This window comes from Magnolia sinica, chromosome 9, assembly GCF_029962835.1.
Source record: "Magnolia sinica isolate HGM2019 chromosome 9, MsV1, whole genome shotgun sequence".
NCBI classification, from domain to species: Eukaryota; Viridiplantae; Streptophyta; class Magnoliopsida; order Magnoliales; family Magnoliaceae; genus Magnolia; species Magnolia sinica.
In genome coordinates, this window is record NC_080581.1 from 52,449,687 (window position 1) to 52,471,430 (window position 21,744).

Below are 21,744 nucleotides of genomic sequence, written 5' to 3' on the forward strand. Positions count from 1 at the left end.
AGCTGAGAATAGAGGTGCAGTTCGGGAATTGTACACCAGAGTTGGAGGCGAAGCCATTTGGGGGCCTTGTATTCAAACGCAATCTTCAAGACAAATATCTCGTTGCCGAGAATGCTTGGGCTCCTTAGAAAATGCTATATTCCCCGGGAGGCGAGAGAGAGGATGCTTATAATATTGATGATTTACCTTAGTTATTTGGAGAACATCGACCTTCTCCTTAGTCTACTTTTTTTTCATCAATTGAATGGTACGAGTCAAAATTTCCCAACAAATGGTTCTGAATACAAGAATTTCCAAAGAATTTCCAAATATAGCATTTAAAACAATAAGTGAGAAAATACTTGTAAAATGAAATCAACATGCATGAATATTCCACATCTCAAGGTACAGTTTTCATTGTAACACCAGGACCAATTCCTTTCCAATTGGTCTAAAATCACTCATCACTCAACATCACTCTTCTCCAGTTGGACAAACAGGTGCCTAACGTCCTGGCAATCTTGAATTCCACAAAGGAATCACTCTTCACTCATAGGGATTTCAATCCCGAGGACCCATAGTCTCCCATTATTTACATTCACTCATCATCACTCATAATAAAGCCTCACTTTCACTCATAACATCACTCATGATAAAGCCTCACTTTCACTCATAACACTCATAATAAAGCCTTCATTTCACTCATAACATCACTCATGATAAAGCCTCACTTTCACTCATAGCATCACTCATGATAAAGCCTTACTTTCACACATAGCATAACTAATAATCAACCTCACTGTCACTCATGTCATCATTCATTACCAACCTCTCTGCCACTCATATCATCACTCATAATCAACCTCATTGTCACTCACGCTGGTGTTTTGAACATATATGAATGCATAAATTTTCAAAAATAACTTCTCCCAAAACTTTCCAAAATTATAGCTTTTCATAAATAGAACTTTCCATAAATTGAAATTTATAAGAATAGAAGTTACAAAATAAAATCTTGCCCGGTATAACACAATTAAATGATGCAAGTATCTTGTATTTAGAACCACTCACCAGTATGTTTCCACACACGTATAAGTCCATCGATGTCCTTGGAGTACGCTTCCCATTTCATTTCATTTTTTATCATTTTCTTTCATATAGGTCGGTTTAGGATTCTTTTTGGAATGATCATGTCATTCCATTCTACTTGAAAAGACAAAAAAGGAAGAAGTATTTACTTCAAGGGCTAATATGGATCAAGAGTTTCAGGCTCCACGTCTAAGGGGTTTCACGTCCCCATGCGTGGGGACGTGAGCCACTTTATAAAGACTCCTCATGCAATCTCCCTTCCCTCGCAAGGATGAGTTGTACTTTAGAGAGAAATGTAGATTTTTACTATTTTTAGAGAGAGAGAGAGAGAGAGAGAGAGAGAGAGCTTTGGTGTGTACATATATATATATATATAACCCTAGACCTCTCTCTCCCTACTTGAGCCTTCTAACCACATGAGCTATTAGGTATTTTTGAAAGAGAGTTAGGAATCAATTAGGTTATTCTCTTGGTTCCATGGCATTATAGGAAAAATAAAAGAAAAGAATGCCAAAGTTAGGATTTGAAAGCCTAACCTCCTACACTTTTATTCAAGCCTTTAACCAGGCAACCAAAGAGATGTTTCGTGCTAATATCTCGACAAATAAAATATTTAACTAAGGCATGACGTGATATTCTCAACATATAACAACTATTGTTTTTTCTACAAAAGTAACTATCATCACAGGACTCTATCTACACCAAAATCAATGGGTTGCAAGAATGAATGGTCTATAGGCAATTTGGGAAACAAGTTGATAGGTTCACCTCAGATAGGTGATTTCATTATGGTTTCACCAAAAAGATATCATACTTTGTGGAATGAAAGAGCAATGATTTATGATCTTTTCCAAGATTCATGAAGTGGCCCACATGCACAAGATGGTACATGGTGGTCTCAAGTTTATAAACTCGTGAGTGGGAAATATCAATTTTGTTTTCTTTTTTTTATATATATAATTGAAATCATCTATTTAGGTCTTAGATTTAAGAATAGCAAGTACATCCAATTTAGTAGGTTATATATTTGGCAAGTTCCAAAAATAGTAGGTTACCAAATATAGGAAGTTTTTGAAGAAAACAAATCCCTTTTTTTATATTACATCATTATTGACAGAGGCAATAGTATGAGCGTGGCCTCGCAAAGCATCGTAAAGAAGTTGAAGCTGAAGACTTAAAGCATCCTGAGCCATATAAGATTGTGTAGGTGAATAACACGTTTATTCTCATGACCAAGTGATGTTTAATGAACTTTTCCTTGGGTCATTATGAAGAATCACGTTGGTGTGACATTATTCCTATGAAAATCACTCATATATTACTAAGATGCCCCTGGATACACGACAAGGATGTGACTCATAAGGGTCACAAGAACACATACAATTTTATATGCAAAGGAAAGCCCATTACTATCAATCCTATAAGAGATGACGAGCCCGAAGAGGCAAAGTTGACTTCCACAAAAGTATGACCCGATTTGTGAAGAAAAGTCGGGAGAGTGGATGCAAGACATATCCAACTAGTGATGTTTCTATTCAACCACCTAAGATCCAGGACATTCTGTCCCAATTTCAGGATCTCATCGCTGACGAATTGCCCAATGAGCTTCCACCCATACGCAACACTCAGCACACGATTGATTTGGTATCCTATATATAGTCCTTTGGTAGTCCTGTAGAGTATGTAATGTTTCTTTCTTTAAATATTATAAAAGGTTGTGCGTGTGTGTGTTAGTCATTTCGACCTAACACAACATCTCTTTCAAACTCAAAACTCTTCTCTCTTCTACTAAATATTTTCTTCGTCCTCGTCCCTTTTTCTCTATTTCTTCTCTTAATCTCTTCCTTTCTACTTGTGTATTAGAGGAAAGAATCTTCACTTTGATTACAGCTACAAGACCTTGTTGATATCAGCAACCGTATTGCTGACTTCAGCATCTATACAATTTGTACTTACGGTTTTTTATTAGGAAAGGTAGGGTTTAATGTAGCTTGATTTTAAAAGATTTGTCATGATTTCTATGGAATTTTTGGGATTGATTTAAGGCATATTTGAGCCACTTTTTTCATCCGTAAAAAAAATCTCTAAAATCTTTTTTTTTTTTAATATTTCTCCCAGATCAAAGTTTGTTTCTTAGAAATTTTTCCATATGGTGGATTGGATTGACCCTAATAGGATATCCATAGCCTTTTTTCAGATTGATTTGTGGTTGGTGATTATGTGGACCAGTTCCACCATTTTTGGGCTTTTTCGTCCCTGGCCATACACTAGATTCTTAGTGTATCTTTTAGTCTTGTGAAGTTGTCCAATGCGTTAATCCAATATTTGATGATGTGCAATGTTAGGGTTTCATTGTCGGTGCTTTCTTTGGGGTATGTTGATATGAAAAATATACACCATATGTGTGGTGTATGAGCTAAAGTTGAGTACCCTAGTTTGGGTCCTTTATTTCTTTGAGAAGGTTATCATGTACAACTTTTCTTGAATATCAACAGGTACAGTCAGTGTCCTTTGTATCAAATTCTTTAGTATCTAAAGTCGACTCCAAGAAAATAACTACCATACACCAATCATGGCCATTTGAATATCAGCAGGTACAGTCAATGTTCGCAATATCGATACTATCGGCCGATAATATCGTTATCGCATGCAAGCGATATGAAACCCCCAAAAATCACTTGGAAATTAAAAAATAATAATAATAATAATAAGGATTATTTGTATCGTGCGATATATCGCAGGATATCACATGATTTTCATCGATACAACCACATTTCAATGATAAAAAGGCCGGAGATGCTGGGGTTGCATAACTACCTGAAAAATCGAGGGAAAAAATTTTTTTAATGAAAATCTTTGAATTGATGTGAGAGAGGGGGTTTTGGTACCTGTAGAGAAGAAGATTGCGTAATCGGACCAAGAATTTGGTGGGCCACTCCATCGATCAACAGCGGTGCACCATAAGTGCATTTTCCTTTTTTTTTTTTTCTTCAAATGGACAAAGATTCAACGCAATTTTCGGCTAGAAATCCACAAAAATCGTGGAGAATTGGGGTTCCGGAAGGACCAAAACCCTCTTTCTTCGAAAAGGGCGATGGAAACAGAGAAATTTCAGGGAGATTTGGGGTTTCGGAAGGACCGGAACCCTCTTTTCTTCGAAAATGGCTTCGGCCGGTCTCTATAATAGGGAAATCCGATCCCTTTTAACAGGGAGTTTGGTCCATCGTGATGTATCTAGTTTATCCACGTTGTCTAGTCTCTTTAAATGGGAAATCCGATCCCCCTCTTTAACAATGAGTTTCAGCCCATCGTGAATGTATGTGGTTTATCCACACCTTGCATCCATTTTTCCAGCTCATTTAAATGGTTGAGCCCAAAACTGGAGCATATCCAAAGTTCAAGTGGACCATACCACAGGAAACAGTGGGAATAATGATTTCCACCATTTAAACCTTGCTAGGGCCCATAGTGATGTTTATTTGTCATCCAACTTTTCATAAGACCACAATAACATGGATGAAGGGAAAACACAAATGTAAGCTTGATCCAAAACTTTTGTGGCCCTAAAGAACTTTTCAATGGTGGACGTTCAATTCACATTGTTTTCCGTGGTGTGGTCCATTTGAGCTTTGGATATGCTTTATTTTTGGGCCCGTGCCCTAAAATTATATGGTAAAATGGATGGAAGGAGTGGATAAAATATATAAATCACGGTGGACCCCACAGAGTTTACTCAGTACTCTTAGCATAATGAGTTACACCGGATGAACGTGGATCTGATGCAAGAAGCATTTTGCATGAATTTCCTGCGTTGTAAGCCTACGTGGGGCCAACGTGATGTTTGTGAGAAATCCACACTGTCCATTCGTTTTATGAGCTCATTTTACTATATGAGATCAAAAGTGAGCAGGATCCAAGACTGAAGTGGTCCGTACTAAAGGAAAACGTGGTTAGGGAAATTTCTACTGTTGAAACCTACCTGGGGTCAACACTGATGTTTACACGCCATCCATACCGTTCATAACATCATTCCTACTAGGATTAACTAAAAACACAAATATTAGAATTATTCAAAAATTCTGTGGCCCCACGAATATTTCAATTGTGGACGTTCAATCCTCACATTTTCGGCCCACTTGAGTATTGGATTCAGCTCGTTTTTGGCCTCATGTCCTAAAATGAACTCACAAAACGGATGGAAGGAGTGGATTTCTCACAAACATCACAGTGGGCCCCACCTAGGTTCCCAGCGCAGGAACTTCACGTGAAAGGCTTTGGCAGCAAATGCGCCAGTTATGGCCGTGGGCGTGGATCCACAAAGGTGGGTGGGACTTTGATTGTGGGGCTCACAGTGATATATGTGTCTTAACTCTTAAATCTACACCGTCCAACAATTTTGAAAGATCATTTAAAGCTATGATCCCAAAAACGAAGCAAATCCAAATCTTACATGGGCCATACTATAGGAAACAATAGTGATTGAATCCCCACCATTAAAAACTTTATGGGGCCACCAGAATGTTTATTTGTCATCTAATCTATTGATAAGGTCACAAAGATTTGAATGAAGAGACTAGACAAATATCAGATCAATCTAAAAATTGTGGCCCACGTGAAGTTTTTAATGGTCGATTACCACTGTTTCAAGTATTATGGTCCACCTGGGATTTGGATATGCTTCGTATTTTGAATCATTCCCAAAATGAGCTTTTAACAGGTATGGGCAATGAGGATGTAGCCACATACATCACAGTAGCCCCCACAGTTAGGGGTCCCACCGACCTCATTGGATCCTGGGACACAAATTGCGTACTTCAGTAGTGAGTAGGCTACTAGGCCCCGCACGATATGTGTGTTTTATCCAAGCCGTCCATCTATTTTTCCAGATCATTATAGAGGATGAGCCTAAAAATAAGGGAGATCCAAATATCAAGTAGACCACACCACAAGAAAACAATGGTCATTGAATGTCCACCATTAAAAACTATATACGGCTTACTATAATATTTATTTGGCATGCAACCTGTTGATTATGTCACGCACACTTAAATGAAGAGAAAACACAAATATCAGCTTAATCCTTGCACCCCTAAGAAGTTTTTAAATATCAGCTTAATCCTTTCATACATGTCTTTGATACATTTATAAATGTCATGCATTCAATTTAAATATAGTTGCATTAGTTTAGTTAAACATCGCATAACTTAGGACCTTATACAAAGGAAATTTATTATGTAAACTTTTTTTTTTGAGATATTATGATTTAAAAGTGTGTATTAAAGTCCTTTTTAACCATCCCTAAAGTTTCATTGAAAATTCAACAAGTTTCCCAATGTTTCCCCATGTTTCCCAAAAAGTGCGATAAATTATGCAATATAAACGATATATCCCGTGCGATAGTCGATATGTAACTATATCCCAAGGGTGGGATAGATGGTGCTATAACAACATTTCGAACATTGGGTACAGTAATGTTGACCGTGAAGGGTGATCCGATGACCGAAGATCTACTAAAGCACTTGTTCGCCATTGTTTTGACGATCTTTTCTCCAGCATGGGTGACGGATGCGTGGGTGTGCCAGAATTGGGATTGGGGTTCCAATTCAAACCAAACAACAATGAACCCGAACACCAAAGTAGGCAGACACTGAGTATGACCAAGATCTAAGGGGATTAGTCTCCTATTCAACCACTCGCTCAAAGTGTAATACGTACGAAAGGACTTCCTTAATGCATGAAGAGTGGGATGAGAGATATTGAAATCAACTACTAGATGGTGTGACTACAGTTATAGCTATCGACTACTGCGAATTATGCTAAATAAAGCAAGTAAATGTGGTAAGTAAATGATTATTCTAAAGGAAAGGAATTACTTCATAAAAAGCTACGATTACACTATGGAATGTAAATCTAGCAAGATAATTCGAAAGATACTTGAAGATAATTGATTTGTTGATTTGTTTGGGTTGGTGTGAGACGATTTTCTCTGCTTAAGTCATATTCTATTTATAGCTTTGATCTAGCCGTTTTGGATCCTTCTCACAATCTGACGGTTATTATAACCGCTTCTGCCCTCACTCTGCTTCCAGATCCTTCCCACGATCTTGCATTCCCTAGACTCTTGACATCCGTTTAGAATCTACATGGACTTGACCCTGACTAACTGATTGTTTAAGCCGCTTGAACTTGGTTGCGCCAGAATGATTACTTACCATGCGCACGGCACGAGATAGCATTCTTATGAGATTCGGTCGCGCATTCTTGAAATAATCCTTCAACCACTAACCTCACACACGTGTGATCCACGCGAGTCTGACAGAAACAAGACCCAGTTGACTAGGGTAAAAACATTGCACCCCTCATCGCTGTCTTTTTAAAGAAAAGGGCTACAACGTTTGAGTATATATAAAACGGCAAATGCGTCTCGAACAGACACGCGTCTTCAAAAAGAGTCATTCTAGTACAATACATTCCTCAAGGTGGGGTCCACATCAGTGTGGCGTTTAATCGAATTGATATGTACATATATATATATATATATATATATATATATATATATATATATATATATATATATATATGTACACACACACACACACACACACACACACACATATATATTGTTTGTAGTGTAAGAGGTAAACATACACACATGTGTGTGTGTGTGTATACACACACACACACACACACACACACACACACACACACACATATATATACATACATACATATATATACATATATATATATATATATATGTATGTATGTATGTATGTATGTGTGTGTGTGTGTGTGTTTGCACTTCATGAAATTCCTCATTTCTTTTCCTTCAATCATGGCTTCTTCATTCGAACCCACCTTCGACCAAAAAGACATCATATATATATATATATATATATATGTTTTTGCACTTCATGAAATTCCTCATTACTTTTCCTTCAATCATGGCTTCTTCGTTCGAACCCACCTTCGACCAAAAAGACATCATGTCCGTGATGAATCTCTTTGCAGATCATTGTTCAAAGGATATAATTTTCGAATCTCCGATTCACGAAGATGCTTATAGTTTGGGTCCTTCGTTCTCTCCAGATATTTCGGCCAAACGAATCGCTACAAAATTTAGATCCATTCTTCCCAATCTATCCAGGAAGCAATATCTCGATCCAATATGGAAATATACCTGATACAGCAAATGTGTTTAAAATCTCGAGGTTATGGCCGAAACCTCTTCCTGGATGGGAAGATTGGTTCAACAAAGTATCGGCCCAATACAGAGATTTATGGAAAGAGCTCAGCATCTTCGAATGTATCAAACTTTCTCTTTCCGAATATTTCCCCAATGTACCTGTTCTTCTATCCCTAACACTGTTTTGGAGCATTTCTACCAACACTTTTATGTTTAGTTGTGGTCTGATGAGTGTTTCCATCAAGGACATCTGCCATCTTACTGAACTTACCCCTTTCGGTATGTCCTACCATGCAAAAGCCAAAGTCGGGCAGCGCAAGAATTTTCCCAACAAGAGTGCTAAAGGGTACACCAATTTCATGAACTCTTACCACAAACCCATAGGGCTGGTCGAAGAACTCGAACATCTTACTTTCCTTCTTTTTAAGATTTGCCGACATCTTATATGCGTTAATGCTCAACAAGTTACGACCAAGTATGTTGCTTTGGCCGAATACCTTGTCCAATGTCAGCGAATAGCATTGGCGTCTTTTGTTCTTAGCCATTTGTAAAGGGGTCTCTATGAAATTAATTCAAGCGGATTATATTCAGCTAGAGGCCCTATATGGCTTGTACAGATGTGGTTCGTTGCGTATTTTCGACCACAACTCTTCAGCCAGGAACACATCAGTCGATCGTTTTCTTCCTATGGTGGCAGAATTATGCATATCCCCGTAGAAATTACTACTGTTGCTGAGTATCTGCAAGAATTCTTCTCTCTTGATCTTCCTGACAACAGTCCATCCTTCATGCCCTTCGCAGAGAAAAATACTTATGGACCAGAATGGCTTACCAAACAGTTTGATCCTACTAATGAACATGTAGTTGGTCATCTTCATCATGCATAGAATTGTTTCGTTGTTGATTGAGATCTGACTTTCGGAGGCATGATTGAGAAAGGAAAAAATGCAAAAGCCGGAATTGAACAGTATCATCCTTCTTTGTTCGCTCGGCATTAGGCTTCGTACAACATATCTCGTCCTTCAGTCACATCACTACTAACCAACTTCTATTCAACTGCGTGATAGTTACCGACAAAGAATTTTACATCTCTCAACTTATCTTATTGCAAAGAAGCAGTCACTCTTCATATGCCAGTGTATCCAGAACATCCTGCAGTGCTGGATAACTTTATACCCTAGTGGAAGCGTCAGTATGCCAAAGTTTTAGGCGGTCGAAGCATCGAAGAACTTTCACATCAGCTCTACTCTCATCTAGGTCTAACTGAGAGTAAGACGAGAGCTCTTCCCGATTTCCCTGTTACCACTACTAAAAGGACGATGAGAGCTAAGACAAAACTGACTAATACGATTTTTGAATCGATAGCCGAACCCCCGTACCCAGATGTTCCACAAATCACCCAAGAACATCTCGACATTTTGGCAACTACTCGGCCACAACAGATGGCCCCTAGGAAGATTTCTGAAGTTGGAGGTATCAATCCTCCCTCAAATCCTCCTATTTTTCCTTTACAGCAATCGAATTCTCCATAATACGATTCTTCCATAAAACACCAGTCGCAAAAAAAGAACTAAGAGACCAACAGATACTTCTTCTGCCAAAAGGCCATTGGAGCTTTTGAAAAATACTTCAAGGTAAAATACTGGCCTCACCATTGAGAGGTGGATTATTCTAAAGAAATAGTCGTGGGTGTTAAACAGCATGAAGAAGCTCATCTTAATAAATGCTTTTTGCAAATGGATCAAAGACAGAGAGACTAGACGACCCTAATCTTCCGCTTGACAAATACATTAAGCCATATCATCCACAACCACCACCATTTCCCACTGCACCTCTAACATTTGCAACTACCATAAAAAAAATCATGCATCTATTCAGGGAGAGAGAATCCGACCTGCAATGCCTCTCGGTTTAGGTGGAGACTACTACTTTACTTTCCTGCTTGTTTCGACACTCTCATTTTAGTATTGATCATAATTAATTTGATCGTGCAGCGACTCGAGAATTACCTAGATCAGCACGGGCCCGAGGACAAAACACAAAGCCGATATTAGCAATTCCATTGGCCGCACTTCCCCACGAGTCTCATATCTTCACTAGTGAGGCAGCAACAACAGTTATCACTCCCGTGATTCTTGAAAATCCCACTCTGGCAGCCGTAACAACAATGCCTTTGGATTCAAAAACGATGACTGACACAGAAGATACTTTGCCTAGAGTTGACACTACTCTTGATGATTCACAGTAGATTCCTTCCTCGTTCGCATTAGTCGTGCAGCAAAGAGTTTCAATCTCTCCTACTTGACCTTTCAAATTAGTTGTGGTTCCATCATCCACAGTGATAGGAGAGATCCCGACTCCAACTGAGTATACCGCGGCTGAGGTGATAGAAGTTTCTGATCGATCGAACGAAACTGAAAGGGTTGTAACCGAAGAAGAAGTGACAGCCGATTCTCCTGCAGAGGTGATTGACCAACCTCCAACTGAGTCTCAGAACAATCGCTGGTTGCTACTGACCAGCAGCCCGAAGTTGTTTCGGCCGATACACCTAATGAACCAGCCAGGGTGGAAATAGCTGATGTAATTCGTCCCTCACCTCCTTCATTGACGATTCATGAAGTCGATACTTCAACTCCCATCATTCCTTCTTCCGTTGACGATGTCATCTCTTTTCTAGAGAAAGCCATTACCGAAGAAACACCCACAGCAACAACTCCTCTCCAACATGACAATCTCCAAAGTTTACAAATTGAGTTGGACGGCCTCCTTCGAAAAGGATTGGCCGAAACTTTTGATGCTGAATTGATAACCAAGATCAGCCAGTTAGTCGATTTGGCATGCGTGATGTCTCACTCAAACCCATCTCTAACAGCCAGACTACCACCTCTCCTAGAACTTCAGGGAATATTTGACCAATATTGTCAAGCCAAGGCAGTTGTCGCCAATCTTGAAGCAAAAAGACGAGTGGCCGATCTCAAAAAAGCCAGCGCACAAGAAATTGCTCAAGAGTTCGCAGCAAAGAATGTTGTCGCACAAGCTGTTGAGATGGAAATTAAGAGCTTATAAGCTAGGATTGTGACCTTAGAGGCCGAGCTTATTACGTTGCGGAAACATGTGGCTGATAAGCAAGCAGAACGTGATAAGACACTTGAAGAAATCTCTAGATTAGTCCCTGCAGCAAGCCTTAGAGCAGAAGACATCGGCCAATTATCTCGATCATCGACGAAAGAGGAGATATCACTATGGGATGCCAGAAGACGACTAGAGACGGCCGAAACATTCTTACAAAATTTCTTATCATCTGACTTGTAACTTTCTTTGTAAATGAATGACTATTGAGCTTTTTTGCGGCTTGACTACTTTGAGTAACCATCTTGGACACGTTCTTTCATGCTTTCTCACAACTCATTCCACTTCCGACATTCTCACTTTAACTACCCACGTTCAGCATGAACCAAGATGTGCAAACTCCTAATATTGTGACACTTACAGATAGCGGCCTCACATGACCTGCTATTTAAAAGATATTGAATTCTTAACCTAGCCATTATCCTCTTTATTCTGGCTTTAGTAATGGCTGTCGAAATACCTCTTCTTATTGTTGGTGTTGATTCTTTTCTTCAAGAGATCTTGAAGGGTTGAAAGATTTCTCTTTTTCTTTCCTTCCATGGAAAAGGTTCATGAAGGGATTTGCGGTGCCCACCAGGCTGGGAGGAAGATGAAGCTCACACTCAGATGTTATGACTATTTTTGGCCGAAAATGATGGTCGATTGCTATCCAGTATGCAAAGGGCTGCAAGGCGTCCAAAGGAATGGACATGTCCAACATGTACTTGCGACCAAAATACATTCCATAATAAAGACATGGCCATTTCGGGGATGGGCAATCGACTTGATCGGCCAGATTCACCCACCTTCGACCCGCATGGACTCATTCATCATCGTAGTAACCGACTACTTTACCAAGTGGGTAGAAGCAAAGCCTATGAGAGGAATCGGGCATCAGGAGATTATTAGGTTTATCGAAACTAATATTATCCACCGTTTTGGAATACCCCAGTCCATTACCATGGACCGAGGTGCAGCTTTCTCGGCCAAGGAAGTGCGAGCGATGATCGATAGATACGGCATAAAGATCCTGTACTCGACCCCATATTATGCCCAAGCTAACGGCCAGGCCAAGGACGGCAACAAGGTAATCAAAAACATTCTGAGGAAACTGATTCAAGAAAATTCTCGAGAGCAGCACATCAAGTTGTCCGAAGCTCTTTGAGCCTACAGAACTTCACATCGAACCAGTACTGGGGTGAGTCCATTTACATTAACTTAAGGACACAATGCGGTCGTGCCCCTACAGATCACGATACTCTCACTGCCAACCGCATATCAGGCCAAGTTAACACCCCTAAGTTCACAAAGGTAACGTTGGCTGAACTCGAGGAACTGGATGAAGTCCGTGTGAGAGCTTTAGATTCGATCGTGGCCAACAAAGCGGCCGTTGTGCGCCCGCGTATAACAAAAAGGTGAAAAGGAAAGTCTTTCAGAGTTGTCGATACAGTCTGAAAAATGGTGTTGCCAATCGGTCAGAAGGACCGATCCTTTGACAAGAAGTGATCGTCCACATTGGAAGGACCATATGTCATTGAACAAGTCCTCAAGGGAGGAACCTATGTCTTTAGGGATATAAACGGGAAGGTTGCAAAGGCTCCTATAAATGGCTGATTCTTAAAAACCCGCTTCCCTTCATTGTGGGAAGTCGTTAAAGATTAGATCAAGAAGAGTTAGGAAAGTAAATTTTTATTTGAATAAAAGCCTTAAAATAAAGGTTAGTTGATTACAAGAAAATAAATACTAAAAGAAAGAGATAGAAATATTTGGCAAATCGGACGGCCGAGTTACAAGTGGGCCGATTTGACCTCTTCGAACCTTTTGGCAGCCGACACTTCGCCTTCACGACCATCTTTTGCCTCTCGGTCCACGAGGCATGTTGACTTAAGAGCTCTGCAAAGGAACGGTCGATCAATGCAAGACATCTATTGGAGCACAAAAATCAGTAGGGAAAAAGTCATGAAAGAATAAAGATTCAAGTAAAAGAGAAACAGAGAAGAAGACTTTTTAGCAAGGGAGAGGTTGTGCGCGCAACATGGAGCCAATGTGGGACCCATTACACAGCTCGCAACAGGACTCTAGTTGCACGTAGTGGGCCATACATCACGATGATTGGGGCTTCACACATGTGATTGCCTATAAATACCCCTCCAACCTCTTCATTTGATAGATGTAAGTTCGGAGCTCTCAGAGAAAGTCGTCCGAAAACCTCTTCAAGGTACTCTGCAAAGGAGGACGAAGAAGTAGGAACTCTGTCACACCTGCACCGCGCAACAAAGATCCATTGCGTCTACCCGAGCAACAGAACTCTGTTGCACGCGCACAATGTATGTGGAATATGAATGTTGTTAAATCCTTCAAAGAATCTGCAAACTTCAGTGGAATTCAGCCATCTCCTTCAAGTTATCATTTCAAATCAATCAAAGGAAAAATAAAGGATTTTTGGATCCGCACAACACTTCTTTCACTAAAATGAGTGCATCGCAAGCCGGAATGTTGCTAAAATCATCATTCGGATTATTCCATATGACTCTATTCAATTCAATATCTTGTATTTTATATTGGAATCAAGGGAATATGATGATGTAAATGAATTTTAGAATCAATAAAAACATTTGATGATGAATGTTCTTCTATTTTCCTTGTTATTATTGAATGATAATCCCCCTATCGAAGTACATTCATTTCTTTGTCAAAATAACGTCGGTAGAGTGTAGCATATTCCAAGTCGACCGATTTCTTTTCAACTTCACTGAATTCCACACGGTCCCAATATAGTGCTATCTGGGACTCAATGAATGCAATCAGCTCCTTATTTTTGGGCCGATCACGGTCTAGGTGAAGCCAATGGGTATCGGCTAAGTCAACAGACAAATTGTTGCACGCGACCTCCATCGGCTATAACATCTCCTCATTAAAGTGATGTTTGCGAGTCCAGTGTAGTCGATTCTTCCAAGCCGATTCATAGCGGGCCAAGAGAGCTCTAGATTCAACACTAAGGGATGACAGACACGATAGTGAAGCGGTGCAGCATTCAAACTCTCAGTCGGGCCTGGAGTATTCTTCTCCAAGTTGCTAGAGTTCCGAAAGAATGTTCAGAACCCCCTGTGGTGGCCTGCGATCTTCAGGAAATTCAAAAGTATCCCTGAGAAAGGGATAAGGGTCGCACAAAAGGGAAGATCGTGAGATGAGAAATCCACGAGGGTTGAAGTAATGGCGACAGAAATCCTGGTTTGATTTTTTTTCAAGATGCATTCTTGAATCTAAGGAGAATTTTTATAGACTGGAAATTCAAATAAATGTGCATTGGACGGGATGTGACAGTTGGGAGCCCAAAACCAACGGCCGCCGCATTCTATTTGTTTCCAACATTATGGGGAACGGAGCGAACTAAATGGGATTTCCTCCAAAAACGTGGCACTGTTACCAGGAACGAGCCAATGCATGCATGAAACAGAAAAATGACTAAGTAATGTGTGGCCATACATTAGCACAGAAGCGCAACCGATAGCTAAATTACTATCAAGCATTCTTTGACTAAATGTTCAAATTGCATTAACAAAAGAAAGGAACGTCATATGCCCTAAGAAAAACAAGATGATTTTATTGGCATGAGAATTAATTCACAAGCTCTGCGAGTCATCGGCCGCATCGCAACACAAAGAAAAGAGAAACAAAAAGCATAAAAGCGGCCGACTAGTCTAGATCTTCATCTTCTCAAACTCGTCAAGGAGAGCCCGCATCTCCGCTTCACTCATCTCCTTGGATGTGCCTAGGTCGCTCCTTCAATAACAAGTGGTAAGAGGTGGAGTAACTGATCGACACGAAATGCGCTCGAGGAAACTGCCTCTTCAGCTACTTTCTTACCGCTAGAGCTCACTTTCGACTATGCTTGATACAGGGCAATCTGTTCATCTAGGAACGCTAAGTCTTCTGGGACGCCCATTTCCTTAACAAAGTATTCTCATTCTTTCAATTCCTCTATTAGTCCGGCTCGATAGGTCTACAGCATCCTCAGTATGGCACGATTGAATTGGTGCATTTGGACACATTGCAATCTTTCATACCAAGCTAGTTCATGTTTACTGCTCATCTCTAAAGAATCCTCTTATGCCGTGGTTTGCTGTTGGAGGTATGCCAAACTCACCTAGTTAGTAAAAGCCAGTTCGCAATATCGATCCCCCATGGCATACAAACGCTTAAGGTTTTGAACGAGCTTCCCAAGCGCAGCGTCTGATTCGACCGCGAATGAAGCATTTATTGTGAAACCATTGGCATCAAACAACAGACTAGAATGTGAATATTCCTTCAAGCCCCATTCAAAAATTTCATTTAGGTAAGATTGAGCACTTGCAATAAGAGAACAAGAGCTGGAAGCCATCGAAACAGATTAAGGCCGCAAGGAAATGATGATGTGCGAATAGAATGAGAATCAGGTGATGTTTAAATAAGGGTTCTCGACACCCGCGATCTAGGCAAAATGTGGCAATGAAACCGTCACACGTTCCAGGACACGATATTCGGGAGTTACCAACGTTTACTGAATTTTATGGATGAGTCAACAAGTAGTTACAAGCAATAAAGCAGGAAAAAAAAATAGAGGCGACGAATTGCAAAATGGCTCAACGGTCGTTCATTTAACATGAGAAGGATTACAATTAAAATTCTACAGATGAAAGTCGTTGTAATGAATCCCTCTTTATCGTTAGCTATCCCCTTGCTGCTTGCAGTAAAGCCTTTTTCTTTGCCGCAGAACGAAGAAGTCGGACGATGTCTGCCGTTTGGGATCGCATGGCAGTTGCCAATTGTCAAACTTCCCCTTTGCGTTGGAGATGTTCTGCATGCTTCCCCACATATTCTTGCTTCAGTGCAATCAGCTCAACCTTGAGAGTCGTAATCCTAACTTCAAGATTTTCTAGCTCGGTCTGAGAAGTCTTCATTGTTGCATTCTTGGCCTCAAGCTCTTGGGAAGTAGTCTGTGCAAAGACCCTCCTGAATTCGGCCATATCTTGTTCAACTTCAAGACAGTCGATGACGATGCCAACGCGATAACACGTCTTGAGCAGCCCTTGGAACTCTCGGAGAATGGGTATCTTGCTAACCAAAGTAGAGTCTGTCTAGGAGAAAATGTCGTATAATTCGACCAATCGGTCGAGTTTATCAATCGACTTGGCATCAAGGGATCCGTCTAAACCCTTCTGCAAAAGGACTTGGAGCTCGCCCCTCACGTCTTGCAGATTGCTGGTGGGAGAGGGAGATTTGTCCACGGTTGTCTCTCCAACTAAGGCTTGCCGGAAAGAAGAAATGATGTCATCCACAAGAGGGAAGTCTGCGCTGGGAGGGATAAGAACACTCTCGGTCAAAATCACTTCAGTCAGAGTCGTCTCAACAACCTCGATCAGAGCAAACTCAGCGATCTCAGTCAGAGCAGTCTCAATGATCTCAACCACGGTGGGCTCTACAGTTTCGGCCAAAGTAGTCTCAATAACTTTGACCACGGTAACAGCCGTTTGCTCAGCTTCAGCCACGGTCTCTTCAACCTCGACCATCGTCTCAACCACCTCTTTGGCGGCCGCAACCTCAAGCTCGATCGAGGTTGAGATCTCCTCAACAGTTATGGGTGTTGGCCCTGCTGGGAGGAGCAGCAATGGAGGAGCAAAGTTCACAATTAAGAGCCGAGAGGAAGGCACCACGACTACCCTTTGATTAACTAGCACAGGACTATGGGGGACTTGTATCATGTACTCCGAGTCATCGGGAAGATTGCTGACCTCGGGTGGACTAGGACCAACAATTGGGATCTCAGTAATCACAGGTCAGGAACCCCCGAGACTGTTAATGGTGTTCTTGTTCCTAATTGTTGTTGTTGCAGCTAGGCCATGACCAATTGTTTCTCGGGAGCTATCAACTCCCGAGTAACTGTCAAAGAACAGGAAAAGGTTACTCGGTAGCTGTCAACTCCCGAGTAACTGTCAAAGAATAGGAAAAGGTTAATCAATGCGAGAAGTAAGGAATCGAATAGAAATATACGAATGAGTGAGCGATTTCCACCTAGATCAGATCGAACTACGTAGATGATGGGCCGACCTCTAACGACGTGGGAATTTTTTATTACGGTCGTCAATGATCGAGTGGAATTAGGTAATGGTGGCGGATTAGGACAATAAACGTGAGATACTTCTTATCGAAGGGAAGGTCAAGATTATTCAGCCTCTCTCTATCCCGCCACCATTTATTCCAGCACTAATTAAAATAGGCTTCTTGATGTCATTTCCAGCCCTCGTCGATCTCTATTGAGTAATCTGCAATAGTGAGATCGGGCCAGTACTTGGTTTTGAAGTATGTTTCGAAAGTAGATATGGCCTCGGCCGAAGAAGTACCTGACGGTCGACATGACCCTACAGATGTTGGCAGCGGTCGATCCTCTATTATTGAATATGACTTAAGAGGACTGACACACCGTAGACCAAGGGCTGGTGCTTTCAGAAGTGGAGCGAGCGAAGCTCCCAAATCAGAAATCTTCTTTGAGGCGATCGATGGTTGTGGAGCAGAAACTGGAGCATCTGAAGCAGACATAGTGATCTCTTGGCTAACTGGGACAGCAGCCTCAATCGATGGAACTGTAGGAGCGGCCAATCTGGTTCTCAGCTTGCTAGGTACTTTCTTGGCAGGAGGATCGATCGGGGGAGCGATTATTCTTTTCTTGCCTAACTGAGAGGCAAAGTGGTCGATCAACTAGATGGAATCCTTGTTGTTCAGCAACCAAGCATAATGGAGCTCCCACCAGTCAAAGAAACTATCTGTGGCTTCTGGTAGGTTAGGATAGCTAGGGAGCTTGAGAACGTTCGCCTCTTAACGATAACAAGCATTAAGTGTGGCGTATGCACCCGAGTCGAGCACCACAGGTCGACTGTAGTGTGGTTGGTTGCATGATTTGTGCGTGAGAGAGCAGGGGATGCACTGGACTAAGCCAAACTGTTGAGCGAACAGTGAAGGGTAGTATTGCTCGATCGAGCCTCCATACAGAAGGTCGTGGCTAAGGAGATAACTGCCCCATGCCTGATGCGTCTAATCGGCCCCTACCTCATCAAATGGATCAAACTGCCAAGTGAACCAGCTCGGCCCATACACTTCTCCCTTAGAAAAAAGGCATGAAAGTCCGGTTTTTCTTAGTTTTATTAAGGGCGAAGAAGCCCTGAAGGTAGGACTCGACCGTGAGATTCTCCTGAAGGCAATGAAAAATTCAATCACCAAAAGAGGAATAAGACTTTCAGTCGAATGTGTCATGAAGAAACAGAGAAGCGTGGAAATAAGCATAGAATCACATCTGCAGGAGCCACAGGGGCCCTCCGGTAGAATGTAGTCCTTTTTGAATGGTCTCGTAAAGACCCATATATAGATGGCCAAGGACGAAGGGCATTAGGGCAATCTTGATGCCATAGGCAAGATCCTCGGCCAAAGAAACGTATTCTGTGGTGACTTGTTGAGCGCCCACACATAGAAGATAACGGCAAATCCATAAGAGCAAAAACGTTGTATGCTCGTGTTCATCGACCGGACCTTCTAATTTCCGATAGGCCTGCATGAAATGGGTGTAGGCCTTGGCAAACTAGCTCGAGAAATTTTTGCGTCATCTGGAGAGGGAGACTGGAAAGAAAGCCACGCCGAAGGGCGGCAATTCGATCAAGTGGGAGATATCTTTAATGGTTGGGCTCATCGGACCGCAACCAAACAAAAACGAATTGGTCGACGTGCTCCAAAACACCGAAAGTGCAAGCAAAAGAGACAAATTCGCCGAATACTCCCAGACAGAGAGTTTGATGCACTCGTAGATGCCGAGTTCTTTCCATGTCTCTCCGTGTTGTGAAGATACCCGTGTGCACCAAATATCCCAATCTTGAAGGGGCTTTGGCTAGATCCATGGAGTTTTTAGGGCATTTGTTGAGTCGAGAATAGAGCCAAATCGAATTAAGATTATTTTTTTTCCATGGGGCATATGGGGAAGAATGGATCCAGCAGCCCGATTACCTCTGCTGATACTTCGATGGAGAATGCAGGTCCTAAGCAGACGTATTCGCTGCCCAACAACAACTCAAAAACTGTCTTTTCAGCACATTTTCTTGCAAGGAGATCCATCACTGTCATAATGTCCATCTGGTTAAAGGAAGAGGTGGATGAAGAAGAAGCACCCATTGCAGATTGAGCAAAAGGAGACAGATTTTTAAGAGGAGAATTGAGTTAGAAGAGGAAACTCAGAGCTTAAGAAGGAGAAGTTTCGAAACGGCGCTTATATCAGCCGAAGAGGGGGATAGCATTTATTGAGCTATCATGACGATTTTGGTAAGACGGCTAGAAAAGACACGTGTTGACATAGGGTTCATTCGACGCTTCAATTAAACGAGACCAATACTAACATATTACAAGGAAGCTGTTGAAGGCATTATCGTCCAAGCGACGCATGTACACAGTTTATGCGCCCATTAATGAGTCTTATGTCACTGTCACCTCTCTGCCAGAGGTACAGCGACGTGGGGAGCAATGTTCACACCCATTTCGACCGTACCCTGCCGAGACCAATCAGAGCAGGTTACGTGTGATTTGTACAGGCACGCATGTTGCACTCAGAGATCGACCTGCAGATATGTACGGAGGTGTCTCGGGAAGCGGAGCCACGACATATCGGTCAGTGCCGTGTAACACTAGAGCAGCCGAAAGCAGGGCGGTCGAGTTAGAATGATCAGATAACGGATAGCGTAGAAAAAGGAGGGCGAGATCGAGTGGTCGCGTGACAGATGATGCAAAGAGAAGCGAAGGAAGCGGAACATGGGAAGCATCTAGAAACCAAGTAGAGTAGTGGAGAGTGGTTACAGCAACCGTTGGAACATGGGAAGAATCCAGAACGCCTGGATCAAAGCTATAAATAGCAAAGAAAATCAAGAAGAAAGATCGTCTCATACTAATCCAAACAAATCCAATCTATCTTTCAATTACCAGCCAATTTACATTCCATAGTGTAATTCTTTACTTTCTGCCAAGCAAATTACATTTCTTAGTGTAACCTTTTACTTTCCAGCCTGCTTTTTACATTCCGTAGTATAATCCGTAGTGGTAATCAAATAGCTGATAAGCTTTAGCTGTAATCTGAGTTTAACCTCGCATGTTAAATTCAGTTCATCTATCATAAAGGAGTTCTTCAGCTGTTCTTCGAGATCGACTATAAGGATTTCTCTCTCTTTTAATTTCATCTGTATTGAAAAGTCCTTTAGTACGGAAGGCAAAGGAGTAACCCATCATTAGAGGACGAACCCCACCATTTGAAAATCTCCTCATCCAATTTACACATCGAGCGAGTGGCTGAATAGGCGACCGATCTCCTCAGACCTCGGTTATACACTACGTGTCTACCTACCTCGGCACTCAGGGTCGTTGTTCGGTTCGAATTAGAGACATAAATCCAATTCCAGCACGCCCACGCACTAGTGTAGAAAACAACAACGAACACTTGCAACATTCTCAGCAGCCATCAAATGACTAAGGGATGTAGGCAAGAATAAGATAACTGCTTGAAAAACAACATTGCTCCTGATATTTTCTCCGTAGTAATTTTACGATAACTCTACTGGAGAATCAGCTCAAAAGTAAGTGCAAACCCATGAATAAGGTCAGAAACCTAATCTCCCAATGGGAGATAAAGTGGATACCTGAGGATCATAGCCTTTTGCAGCTACAAACAACCCGCCAACACGAACCAGTGGAAGACAGTACTCAGCTGAAAATGAAAGCAGATGTCAATTACAAACTTTAAGCATCAAAGAAACACAAGACATACATTGGAAAATTAAGATCATGAATTTGAACCAGACCTAAAACTCTCATTTCTGCAACAGCTCTCGCCACTGCTACATCAAACACTTCTCTGAAGTCAAGACTTTGGCCCACACTCTGTCCTATAACAAGGTTTACAATAAGTTGGATGGTAAATGCCAAATAATTGTCAGAAAAGGGTAAATGAAAAACAAAAATAAATAAATTACATCCTTTCAAGCAAAGAGACATAGGCAACTTACCGATCATTATGTCGATTTATATTATGCCTGTCAGTTTTATACTATGAGGCTGAACAACAGGCTGTCTAAAAGTTCAAACTGTGGGATCCAATATTTACCATAGAGAAACTGCTGTAAGGATGTAAAATCATAACAAAGTCATGTATAAAAGATTTCATAACTATGAATCTACAAGACAGAAACATGTAATGAACTCAATCATCGCAAAAAGAAGTTTAATAATTGGCTGGATTCAGCAGTCCATGGAACTGCATCATCATCTGAGCCTTATCCTAGCAGTCCCTGGAACTGCATCATCATCTAACCCTTATCCTA

At 41.3% G+C, this 21,744-nt stretch overlaps 1 protein-coding gene across 4 annotated transcripts in view; it reads right to left on the reverse strand.

Moving 5' to 3' along the window:
• The window catches only part of LOC131255436 (uncharacterized), a 73,761-nt gene that overhangs the window by 14,608 nt on the left and 37,409 nt on the right, over positions 1–21,744 (reverse strand). For 3 of the 4 annotated variants that reach the window (XM_058256146.1, XM_058256144.1, XM_058256145.1), the window contains exons 4-5: positions 21,226–21,304; positions 21,064–21,131 (exon numbers count right to left, since the gene is read on the reverse strand). The exons of the other annotated variant lie outside the window; for it this stretch is intronic. In XM_058256146.1, coding sequence (XP_058112129.1) covers positions 21,064–21,131; positions 21,226–21,304 — 147 coding nt within the window. The remainder of the gene's footprint in view (positions 1–21,063; positions 21,132–21,225; positions 21,305–21,744) is intronic. 4 annotated transcript variants of the gene reach the window in all.